This window comes from Branchiostoma belcheri, unplaced genomic scaffold (genome assembly GCF_001625305.1).
Source record: "Branchiostoma belcheri isolate BF01 breed outbred unplaced genomic scaffold, Haploidv18h27 scaffold94, whole genome shotgun sequence".
Classification (NCBI taxonomy): domain Eukaryota; kingdom Metazoa; phylum Chordata; class Leptocardii; order Amphioxiformes; family Branchiostomatidae; genus Branchiostoma; species Branchiostoma belcheri.
Genome location: NW_017804620.1, coordinates 49,528 through 61,570, shown reverse-complemented (window position 1 = coordinate 61,570; position 12,043 = coordinate 49,528). Strand labels below are relative to the sequence as shown.

The 12,043-nt window shown below is 43.1% G+C and overlaps 3 protein-coding genes across 3 annotated transcripts in view; 2 read left to right on the top strand and 1 right to left on the bottom strand.

Moving 5' to 3' along the window:
* Positions 1–902: 902 nt before the first annotated feature.
* On the bottom strand, positions 903–6,074 carry LOC109461532. Its single transcript, XM_019757913.1, has 9 exons — positions 5,937–6,074; positions 4,825–4,931; positions 4,365–4,483; positions 3,823–3,956; positions 3,393–3,518; positions 2,948–3,062; positions 2,301–2,508; positions 1,839–1,968; positions 903–1,349 (listed from the first exon to the last, which is right to left on the bottom strand). The coding sequence occupies exons 1-9, from the start codon at positions 6,066–6,068 to the stop codon at positions 903–905; spliced, it is 1,518 nt and encodes a 505-aa protein (XP_019613472.1). The 5' UTR covers positions 6,069–6,074.
* Positions 6,075–8,109: 2,035 nt separating this feature from the next.
* Positions 8,110–9,598, top strand: LOC109461531 (putative uncharacterized protein DDB_G0290521). Its single transcript, XM_019757912.1, has 2 exons — positions 8,110–9,427; positions 9,591–9,598. The coding sequence occupies exons 1-2, from the start codon at positions 8,110–8,112 to the stop codon at positions 9,596–9,598; spliced, it is 1,326 nt and encodes a 441-aa protein (XP_019613471.1).
* A 1,607-nt stretch (positions 9,599–11,205) lies between these two features.
* LOC109461530 (E3 ubiquitin-protein ligase TRIM71-like) overlaps positions 11,206–12,043 on the top strand; it is a 3,896-nt gene continuing 3,058 nt past the window's right edge. Inside the window, exon 1 of the mRNA XM_019757910.1 lies at positions 11,206–11,824. Within this exon, the coding sequence (XP_019613469.1) occupies positions 11,206–11,824 (619 nt within the window). The remainder of the gene's footprint in view (positions 11,825–12,043) is intronic.

Genomic DNA, 12,043 nt, shown 5'->3' with positions numbered 1-12,043 from the left:
TTGGTTGTTTTAGGGTTCAAGTTTTGTTAGAACTCTGTGCTATACAAGAGAACATTGGAGTGTCTTATTTTGCTATTTTTGCAAGCGCATTTTTAAGTATTTTTAGAAGATCAGTAGGTTTAACTTTTAAAGTTTTCTGAAAGTACTCTTTTTAGCTAAAACAGTAATAAGCCTTTTTTGAAACTTGTAAAAAGTCTTTTATAAATAGAAATAAAGTCTAATTTGATAGTAATCATCAACTGTAATTTGTTAAGTATCACCCTGTAAAATTTAATTTTTTTATAGCTTGTTTTAGAATCTGTATCATCTACTTGGTAAAAGTGTATTAGTTATAAGGTTATGTTTTTTTTTTAAATCTTCTCCCTGCTGCCTAACCCATAACCAACACAGATTTGGTGCCAAATGGCTACCTTAGGAGACTGAAGGTATATATACATCAAGCAAGATGTGTGAATGGTTAAAGGAAGAAGTGTGTAAGATAGAACATTTTGAAGTGTCACAGTTTTGTTACTGTAGATAGATTTGTGCATTGTAATATTGCTGTTACATGGATGCATTTGAAAATATATCCTATTCATTATTGTGTAATAAAACAGTTAAACTATTATTTTCTTTGGGCTTCACATGCTTTTAGTTCATTTTGCACCACATGCTTCAACTGCAGTTCAAATGTTGCTGTCCATTTTGTATATTGGGCTTATATACTGCATCTGCGCAAAACAATGATTTTCCACGGTTTTCATTGGATGTTTGGTCGACATTGCTTTGAAATTTTGCTTGTTGCAGACGAGTCTTTCCTGACACAACCTTTTATAGCAACAGACGGGATCTCATCTTTAATTAAATATGTGATTTAAGCTTCATTTGGGCAATTATGACTGGTTCTGTGCACTGAAGCTAGGCTAACCCCTGGCTTCAACCAAACGCTTGACGAAGAAGGTGGCAACAATCACACACGGAGTAAAGACGGATACAAAATAAACCATAGGATTCCCCGGTAGTTGTACATCATAGTACTGGTATGCCCACGACATCAAAATCGTAGCTAAATACATCAGCAAAAAGCCAACCACGCAAGCAACATACCCCACAGTACCAGCCTTCTTGTGTACGAAAGAGGCGTAAAATTTGGTCTCAATGTTCAGACACAGCGTGACAAGGCCACATATGACCAGTGCATAGAAGTACTGGTTGAGCGGAATGATGATTGGTTCCCATAGCCTTGTCCATAGGCGTCCCTTCGCATCAGGCAGACCACTGTAGGCATAAAGGGTGATGGCTAGGTAGACCAGGGTGGGGATGTAGCGTGTCCATGGTGGGAGTCTCGTCCAGAAGGGGAGGGTGAATAACTGGAAGGTAGAATGGGAGAAACATGGTTAGAACATGGTCAGTACAAGCCAGGGCTGGAAATACCACCTGCATATGCAGGTTAGTGCAGGTAAAATTGAAGCTATACAGATATTTCTGATGTTTACTTGCTCCAGTCCATGTACTGTGTATTTACTACTTTTCTAGAACTATCGCAGAGTGGAACTCGCTGTCACCAAGTACAGTAGGGGCATTGTCATGCTGCTGCGCCGCGTGCCTGCGAAGCTGGTGTGTTACGCTGAATGGCAGCTATAACGGCTATACTGATACAGATACAGAAACTTGCCCTGCATGGTTTACATTTTGTTTCAACAGTAATAGGTTAAGATATAAACATGATGTTTTTGATGGACTTATACTGCTGTCTTTCAAATATATAGGAGAGAAATTTTGTTAACAACTGAAGGAGCAGTCATGTATGGATCAGAATGTACTCGAGTATGAAAACAGGTAGGACTTGGCTGCAGTACCTGAGTGATCACCACGAGGGCGCTAAATCCGAAGGTGAACATGGGCCAGTACCCTGTTGGCCCCCCAGTCTGGTAGGCCACAATGGCCCCATGTAGAGCCACCCAGGTTTCAAGTACGAAGCGCCAGTATCTGCAACACATTTACAGTTTTCACATTAGACATAACTGTTACTGAACATGTATAGAGCAGAATGTACATGTTTCAGGCACAGGCACAGTTCTGGATGCAATGGAGACTATCCAGAGCCATGCCTGATCCTAACTCAGGCATAGAACTAGGCTATAGATAGACATTCTGGATGCAATAGAGACTATCCAGAACCGTGCCTGATCCTAACCCTAACCCATTCAGGCATAGAACTAGACAGACATGTCTGGATACAATAAGCACTGTTCAGGATACAATCATTATACAAATAACTTTCTGGAGACTATTAAGAACTGTGCCTGATCCTAACTCACTTGTTGAGATGCATGTCAGTGTAGGCCAGACCCCCTTGTAACATGAATATCCATGTGTTCACAAACCCCATCACGTGCCCCAGTGTGTTCTCCATTGGATGGTACCAGAAGGTGTAGACTGCAGCCCACATGATGACGTAACCATGGTACTTCCGCACAAGGGTCACTGACCTATGGGTCGATGACCTGAGCGCTTTCCCCATGTTGTCTGATGAGAAAAAAAAACAAGATACAAAAAAAATAAAACAGTTACTCAAGCAACTGGATATGGGCGGTTATACTGGCTATACCGATACAGAAGCTGGTGTGTTACGCTGAAGAGCGGTTATACCGGCTATACAGGTACAGAAGCTGGTGTCTTATGCCGAAAGGCGGTTATACCTGCTATACAGATACAGAAGCTGGTGTGTTATGCTGAAGGGCGGTTATACCGGCTATACAGATACAGAAGCTGGTGTGTTACGCCGAAGGGCGGTTATACCGGCTATACAGATACAGAAGCTGGTGTGTTACGAGAAAGGCGGTTATACCAGCTATACAGATACAGATAAAGGGTCTTGAAAAGGCCAAGCTAAGTAACACAAAGGTTCTGAGGTTTTGCTACCTGTCGTTACACTATACAGATACAGAATTTGGAATATTCGTACCTGTACTGGTGCTAGAAGGCCAGTTGAAGAACACTCCTCTGTCCCTAAACTCTATCACCATCATCAACAGCAGGGCAACAATCACAGAACCTTGGGAGCTGAATATGGACACGTCCTGCAAGTTCGCAAAAAAGTTTGGTCACTGAAGCGGCTGCAATGAAACACTTGGTTGTGTAAGAAAAGTTTTTTTATCAATCTTCTCTCACCTGTGCAGTGGCATCATATACCAAGTGAGTTACATGTACATGTCTATTTAAAAAAATGGTTCTAACTTCATGTGACAGTACAAGTTGCCCTTTACCAGATTTTAACGTGCATGAAAATCAAAGGCCCTTTTCCCATTAGGATAGAATTGTAGCCGGATCAAAGCCAATCCATTCAGCTCCATTCTATCCTAGTGGGGAAAGGGCCTAAGACGTTAGGTTCTGTTACAGTTCTCTCTCACCTGTGCGGTTGCGTCGTACGTCACGTGCGTCTGCGCCAGGTGCATCAGGTGGAAGAAGGTGTGCACGGCCACAGCTGCCCAGTTGTACTTACTCAGCCGCGGGGAGTACTTCTTACCCTTCTGGGACTTTGGGAAAAAAATGGACATATTTGAAAGAACAAATCAAAGATTTCAGACTTCTGGGAAGTAGATATAGTTAATCTTCAACTTTAAGCAATTTCCTTGGAAGAAGGAGAAGCCTACATTGGACAAATCTCAGCCTACTGACTTTGGAATCCAAACATACAAACCTGACATAAATAAGCACCACCCAAAACTATAATCCTGGAAGTTACGATGAATTTGTTTACTCCTATGATACGGTGTCAACTTAAGTGATGGTCTCCATGTTGGGGCTCAGCTGATAGTTGTTTCACCTGTGTTATCTCACCTGTTGGTTGACCTGTGCCAGGTACAGGAGCCACCAGGCCAGCAGCTGGTGTACGGTATAACAGCCCCACACGAACAGACGCGTCCACGGAGTCACCAGTTCTGGTCGGAGCTTCCAGAAGTACCAGCGAATCACTGAAGAATAGTAAAGATGTAACTAGAATTTAAGGTAACATTTTACAAAGCAAATGCAAAATGTTTTCTTTGGATATGGGGATAGTCTAGCTCAACAAACTACTGCTCTGTTTATTCTTACTCAAAACACATTCATATAAATTATGTATATATTGTGACCAGCCCCTCCAACTCTGTCCTGCCACTTGCTACATAATGTGACTGCAGGGTGTCTGCTACAGTATCAGTTACCATGGTGACAGACGTATGGTCCAGGTCATTGACCTTACTTGTTGGGAGCGGAAGAGGAAACAAAGCGGCAAACTGTATTCTCTGGCAGACCAACTCCCCTGGCATGTTTATCTCTCTATTTTGCCAATTTCTACTCTTTCCAGCCGCCTCCTGAAGCCTGGTAGAGGCTATACTCACCAGGTTGGACCCCGTATCTCCCCTTCACTCCTGGCTCCTCTATGAACGGTTCGGGTAGGAACCGAGCTCGGCTGGTGTTGGCCTGGTCATACAGGAATCCGTTCGGCGCGTCCCATCCCCTGGAAAATGGGAGTAAAGCCTTGTAACAAACTAGCCTGAGCACCATCCAAAGAATCTCAACATAGCTTTTTTTACAAGTACAGTCAAAAATATCTATAGTGGTCACTCAAGGGACTGGCCAAATTTGACCACAATGTGACAGGTGACCACTATAGAGAGACAGCCGGTTAGTTGCCCCACACACACACACACAAAAAAAAAGTGACACATGCTTTCAGTATTTCAGTATCAACAGTCTTATATTCTCAAACTAACATATGAAAGCATTCATTGCACAGCAAAAGCCCTTTTTAGATGTACATGTTATACATGTATTACAAATAGTTGAAAATCAGCCCACCTGTAGTTGCCCAGTGTATTGATGGCACCAATAAGCGCAGCGATGAAGGCCATCCCGCCTGCCCACACCAACACGTCCTGTCGCCGGTACCAGGCAACATCGGCACTCTGCAACGGGAACGGGCAGGGTTGGACAAGCCCACTTGCCCGGGGCGAGTAAAAGTACTGTTCGGGCAAGTGCATACACCCCTATATACTTGCCCGATTGGGCAAGTAAATTTTTTTGACGCAAAGTATAGCCACTACAGTGTTTGGAGCAAGTCAAACCACCTAAAGCATCCAACATTATCAACTCCAAAATAAGACAATTTCCTTGGTGATAGTAAAAATATATAGAAATAATGTATATTTTGGGCGAGTGAACAGTTGGTTCAGGCAAATGGAAATGACCATGTACTTGCCCAATGTAGATTTTTGAAAAGTTGTCCAACCCTGAACGGGCTTACTTTGAACGTGGTTATCACTTTGCCATCGGTGGCACGATCGGTACCCATTGTACTTTGGAGCTGTTGTATATAGAACCGCGCCTATCTACAAGTTCTATGACTAAATGGGTTAGGGTTTCGATCAGGAAAGGGCCGCAAATGCAAGAACAAATGTTTTCCCGTTCTGGAGTCGGCTATCCAGAACCGTGCCTGACCATGTTTCTGGATAAAACGCGGTTCTGGATACGACACTCGTATCCAAGAACACACCAAATTTTCCCCAGGCACGATTCTCACTAGGATCCAGAACCGTGCCTGAGCATAATCTACAAGCAGATCTTACGAAGGCAAGGCAGTACCCATAATGGAGAAGCAGAGACCATTCACAATTTAGCCACCGAAGGTACTGGCTTGGAGACTACCTGAGCATGGTTCTAGATAAATCATGGTTCTCAAGGGTGCCAGAGTATACAGTGCAATTTTACGGAAAACATTACAATCGTATTAGTATACGGTGCAATTTTACTAGTAAAATTACTAGTAAAATTGCACTGTATACTGTATACTAACGATTGCACTGTATTCCGTAAAAATGCACTGTATACTCTGGCACCCCTGTTTCTGGTTGTATGATTGTACGTGCTATGTTACACGAACTCACAGGGAGTGTGCAAAGAAACCCACACACCTCATTAAGGTCATGGCCGTCTCCGCCCCTCTTCGGAACACCTGTCGCCTCACCCAAACCATTCCGCTGGCCGTGTTTCTGCGACACTCTAGTGCCTCCTTGCCGTCTCTGCCTGGTCTTACCGTTCTCCATACTACAGAAAAGTCTTCGAAGTCATTTGGAGTGCCGACGGACACTGAGTTACAAGCGCGCGTACAAATTCGTACACCGCCTGTTGTGCTTCCACCTGCTGTCCCACTGGACTTTGCACTTTGAACTTTATTCATCACCTTAACAACGGTGGCACAATCGGTCATGCCGCGTGCGGAACAACAAAAGCAAAAACAGATACGCCAAAAAAAACAATTAGTCAAGCAATTGGATATGCTTTTTAGAAACGGTCAGACTTTTCAGGTAGCATCCACTACCTGACTACCTGTTTTTTGGCGTATCTAGATCTTATCACCTGGATGTCTAACCTTCACCGACACAAGTACGTGGGTGTAGAAAGACATTAAAGTTCATCACGTATGAAGAGTCTACTAGCTCCCAGACCTCAATATTAGTACCAGGTTAATCATGCACGTATTGTCTACTGGCTTTGAAACCTACACCCACAACCACAGACAAAAAAGTTGGATCAGTCCACTTTGACTCCTCCCAAGAGAGGGACAGATTAACGTCTAGAATTCTAAATTCATTAAAACATTTCTGAAAAAAATTTTCTTTACGAAACAACTTTTCTTTACAGATCTTGTATTTCACTACTATAATCGATTTTTCGTTTTATCTTATGAACAAGACAATGTGGACATATTTTTGGACTTCAGTGTTCAACACCCTGTTGTTTAGAACTACACAATACCAGACAAGACACCTTTGCGGGGGAATTTATGACGTCTATGGGATATGTTTATTCAATATTTATATCATCTCACTGCACTGAGTCTCTATTTTACTATTGTGGTCGATTCTCTCTGAAGACAAGTCGCTCGCAGAAGCCTTACTGTAAGTACAGAATTTCTGAACCCCTTTTCTTCACATCTCATGTTTGCATGTTTTTTCTTACAATTTTGAGATTATTCAGCTTGTTATTCGACTGTGGTAATTGTTGCGGAACGCGATTTCAAGTTAGAGGTTATATTATTTAGTCGTGAATTTTCCATTCTTTCTTAGGGAGTAAAAAAATAGATACGCCTAAACACGTATGTTGTAGGTTTATGGCAAGAGTAGTGTTTTAATCACAGTGCATGTTTGTTCATGTATTTGGCATACTACACAAGATAAAACTTGCCACTTTTCTGCACAATTTGGACGCGTTTCGTTCATGATAGAGGACAGAAAATGTATATTGTTCGCACTAATCAATTTCTACTGATAATCGTCGAGACGAGCATGTCATCCAAACTGGTTTATGGAGTGATAATATGTAATGAAGCATCTTCATGTAAAAAAAAGAACATATCAGGTACACCGTAGTCTCTACCAAGCACCGCGGATCGCTGGAAAAATAGTAGAAATTAGCCAAAATAAAGAGGTAGTATACCAGAGAAGATCCCGGACCATAGAACATCCAAGTCGCAAACTGGATCTTCTATGGCCCTGGATCTTCTCTGGTATACTATCCCTTTATTTTGGCCAATTTCTACTATTTTTCCAGCGATCCGCGGTGCCTGGTAGAGACTAGGTACACCGTGCACCACCGCAAACAGGTCAACACGTACTTTGATCTTAGCGTTGACATGAATTGTCTGGTATCGGCTCAGAATTGTATCAGTGCCAGAGATTACACCCTTCTCAGAGATGACATTAATACACTTGACACATGGCAGAACGTTTGGCAGATAGAAGACGACTCGTGGGCTGCTTCATCTACATAAAGTTGTTTTGATTCTGTCTGACTTTTTTCCAGTGGTGTTTACAATGCACATAGCGATACAGGATTAAGCATAGAAATTGTTTAAATGTGCTGAGCAGCTCAATTTATAGCAATAAGCAAAGACTTAACATGATCATCACCATCGCTACATTTCAACGTAGAACATCAAGGTAGATTGTAGCATTGTTATAATGTTTGTAGTTATGCATGTTTATGTTGCATGTATATGTTGTACAATTTGAATGCAGGATCTCTTTGTTTTCGTCTTATTACTTACTATATGTAGAACTAAGCAAAGGAAGAGATCTTGGAGCCATGGCTGAAAACCTGCCATCCAACACCGTACCAAAAGCAATGGTCGTCATAAACGAGTTCTTCAGCGAAAGTATGGCAAAACCAGACACAGGAACTGTGCCATCCACGTTCAGGCAAGCTGCCGAAGGTGCCAGTCACCACATCTCTGGTCGATGTGAGGAAAATAAAGACAATGACGATGAAAATCTGTCTGACACAAGCGATGCTGCTGCTGAGAACAGTCAGACAATCGATATCGGCCCTGGTGAGTTTGATGCCTACGCCATTGCATACATATGCAAAGAACAGACTATTCGGATAACGAAAGCTGCGGTAGAGACGGAAAACAAACTAAAGGCAACTAAAATGGCGCCCGACAACAGCAACGATGACGACATTCACTTGGCAAGACGTGGCTCAATCCATAATGGAACTGAAACTTCAACTTTCAAGGCAAATGACAGCAACCTGCACACACAAGCCAGGGATCCGAACCCGATGTACTCAGAAAACGACGTTAACCCCAATCCGATGTACCTGCAAAGCACCATGGAGCCAAACGCCAGCCCTGGTCCCGCCAGGAATCCGAACCCGATGTACACACATAACGCTACGAAAACTTCTCCGACGCACTCCAGAAACGACGCTAATTCAAATCCGATGTACCTGCAAAGCACCATGGAGCCAATCACCAGCCCTGGACCCGCCAGGAATCCAAACCCGATGTACACACATAACACTACGAAAACTTCTCCGACGCACTCCAGAAACGACGCTAATTCAAATCCGATGTACCTGCAAAGCACCATGGAGCCAAACGCCAGCCCTGGACCCACCAGGAATCCGAACCCGATGTACACACAAAACGCTACGAACCCTCAACCGATGGACGCCGAAAACGACGTTAACCCCAATCCGACGTACCTGCAAAGCAGCCCTGGACCCACCTTCAAGTCAAATAAGAGTGATGACAATCCCTGCACCCAGACATCAGCTGATACACATCAGCAAGCCTTCTCCAGGCCAGCGACTAACAACGGTTCAGAAGACACTCAAGCAAGCCTGTCCTCCCAGAATCAACCAGCGGCGGCATCAAACAAAATCAATGACGCCAATGATGTCCTGCATGCACTCGATCCAAATCCGATGTACGCTGCCGCAGACATGTGCCAGGGTGACTTGGACCGGAACACAGCTTCAGAAGACACTCAAGCAAGTCTGTCCTCCCAGAATCTACCAGCGGCGGCTTCAAACAGCATCAATGACGCCAATGATGCCCTGCATGCACTCAATCCAAATCTGATGTACGTGCCAAACGTCCAGCATCCTGCAGCGCACGGTAAGAACTTTATCAACTTCATAAACCTTTTGCTGGAGAGAAATGTTGGAATTTTTTTATTGTCATTGGTAATGTCTCTTTCCTGTTTTACACGCCTACTGAGTCCATTTCCCTTGTTGACACAACGCCCTAAAATCATTTACATGTATTTTCAATATTTCAGGTGATTAGTCAGTAATTATCCTGATGAAGGCGACAGTAGAAAATTTGACCTCTATGTACTACTTGTTGTTGGAATAAAGTTCCAACATTTCACTATGATTACTACCAACATTATAATATTTCAGGCTGTACGCGTCGCCGAGTGATGTTTGCAGTTGAAGCGGCTGTCGTTCTTGGGCTTTTCATCGTCGCAGGAGTCTTTCTCTGCTTGTCCTTAAGCGCCAGGCCGCCACAGGTACGCTTCGTCTTATTATAGCCTTGTCGATTTGTTCATCATTTCCTGAGGTAACCATCCCTTTATATTACCCGTATACTTTATAAGGGTAATAGCATCACTGGCAGTATACATTTTGTACATGTACCTTGTAACCTGTTATATTTATTAAGTCTATACAGGTATAGCGCAGTTCAGTAAATAACTCCTACCTAACCTAACCTCAGTGTATAGTGAACGAACCCAGGAATGTAAACATTCCATGCCTGTGAAAAAAATTCCTGTACAATTCCTACTGTACCATTAGGATCCCCCTGAGGTGTCGCCAAAAAGTAAAAAAAAAAAAAAACAGATGCTTTATACACACAAGGCTTAAACTTTTCGTATTGTTGCTTTGTCGGCGAGGTTCGAATTCCATTATATTTTTGAAATAGACAATATTATTATTCCTTGTTGTACTTATTCCAGTATAGTCTGGTGAAAAATTCGTTGACATTGGCCTGCATCTATCAAATTAAGACAGGGTTCAAATAATTTATCATGATCTCCATAAACCGATTGCGATAGCCTGCATATAAATAATATAATATAATCCTCTATCAACAGCAGACAGCGAATACAACTACTACTGCTGCCACTACTCCTGCTAGTAATGCTGCTACTACTACTTCTCCTGCTACTACAACTACTACTACTACTGCTACTGCTACTACTACTACTACTACTACTACTGCTACTACTGCTGCTGCCGCTTCTACTATTACTACTAAAGCTGCTGCTACTGCTACTACTGGATCTATCCCCAAGCTCCCGGCAGTCTCCAACATCCCACATCACAAAGGTAAGTGTAACACAAATATTCAAGAGACAATGTCTTAAAGTTGGTCCCTCTGTACATGTGTCATTAGACAATGTCTTAAAGTTGGTCCCTCTGTGTCATTAGACAATGTCTTAAACTTGGTCCCTCTGTGTCATGAGACAATGCCTTAGACTTGGTCTCTCTGTGTCATTGGACAATGTCTTAAACTTGGTCCCTCTGTGTCATTAGACAATGTCTTAAACTTGGTCCCTCTGTGTCATAAGACAATGTCTTAAACTTGGTCCTTCTGTGCCATTAGACAATGTCTTAAACTTGGTCCCTCTGTGTCATTAGACAATGTCTTAAACTTAATCCCTCTGTCATTATACAATGTTTTAAAGACTTTGCTTCTCTTGAGACAATGCCTTAGACTTGGTCCCTCTGTGTCATGAGGCAATGCTAGGATATTGCATTGGACAATGAACAAGGTTATTTCTTATGGTGAGTAAAAGTAGCTTTATGCATCAGAGTGTGTGCGCGTGCGTGGCGTGTGTAAATGTAAATGTTTTCAATTTTAGTTTGGAAAATACTTTTTTATCACTCATGGCAAAAGGTTGTGACGTAAAGCCGGAGAAGATCACGTTTGGTGGGAGGGGAAAAGGACATGGAAAATTCGAACTTAACTACGGAGTTGCCGTGTCTGCTGACAATGAGATATTTGTGACTGATCAGTTAAACAGACGAGTCCAAGTCTTCAATATTGATGGGACCTTTCTCCGCCTCTTTCCAACCGTCGTGCCGGGTGAAAGTAAGAAAATGTACCCTTTAAGTGTTGCTTTGGACGTAGGGCCCGGCTACCTGTGGGTACTGGGGAGATCCGCTGAAGTACATGTCGCACAGTACAGCAAGAACGGGCAGCCCATCAAAAAGTTTGATTTTATCTCCAAGGGCGTCTATCCCGTCATCGCGATGGACGTGCGCAACAATAAAGTTATCGTGGGAGACAAAACAACCATTATGATGTTTGATCCAAACGGCTCTCGTATTTGGACTTCAGAAGTGCGTACGGTATACGGGATTTGGGGAGTCACATCGGACAAGGAGGGAAATGTCCTGCTGACGGATGGGTATAAAACCATCCAGAAGTACAATCCCTCCGGAGTAAAGATATTTGAATTCGGCACCTTTGGACAGGGGAAGGGGCAACTGAGATCTCCCGTTGGTATTTGTCTTGACACCTCTGGTCGCATCATTGTGGCGAATTCTAATAACAACCGGGTAGACATGTTCACAAGCCAGCGAGTTTGTCCGCACCATCGCGAGCATTACATACCCGCGGGATGTCGCTATGGGACCATGTGGAGAGTTGGTTGTGACTAGCATATTTACAAGCACTGTAACTATCTTTCCACGAGCAAATAGTGCTTCCTTGAAGCCCTAA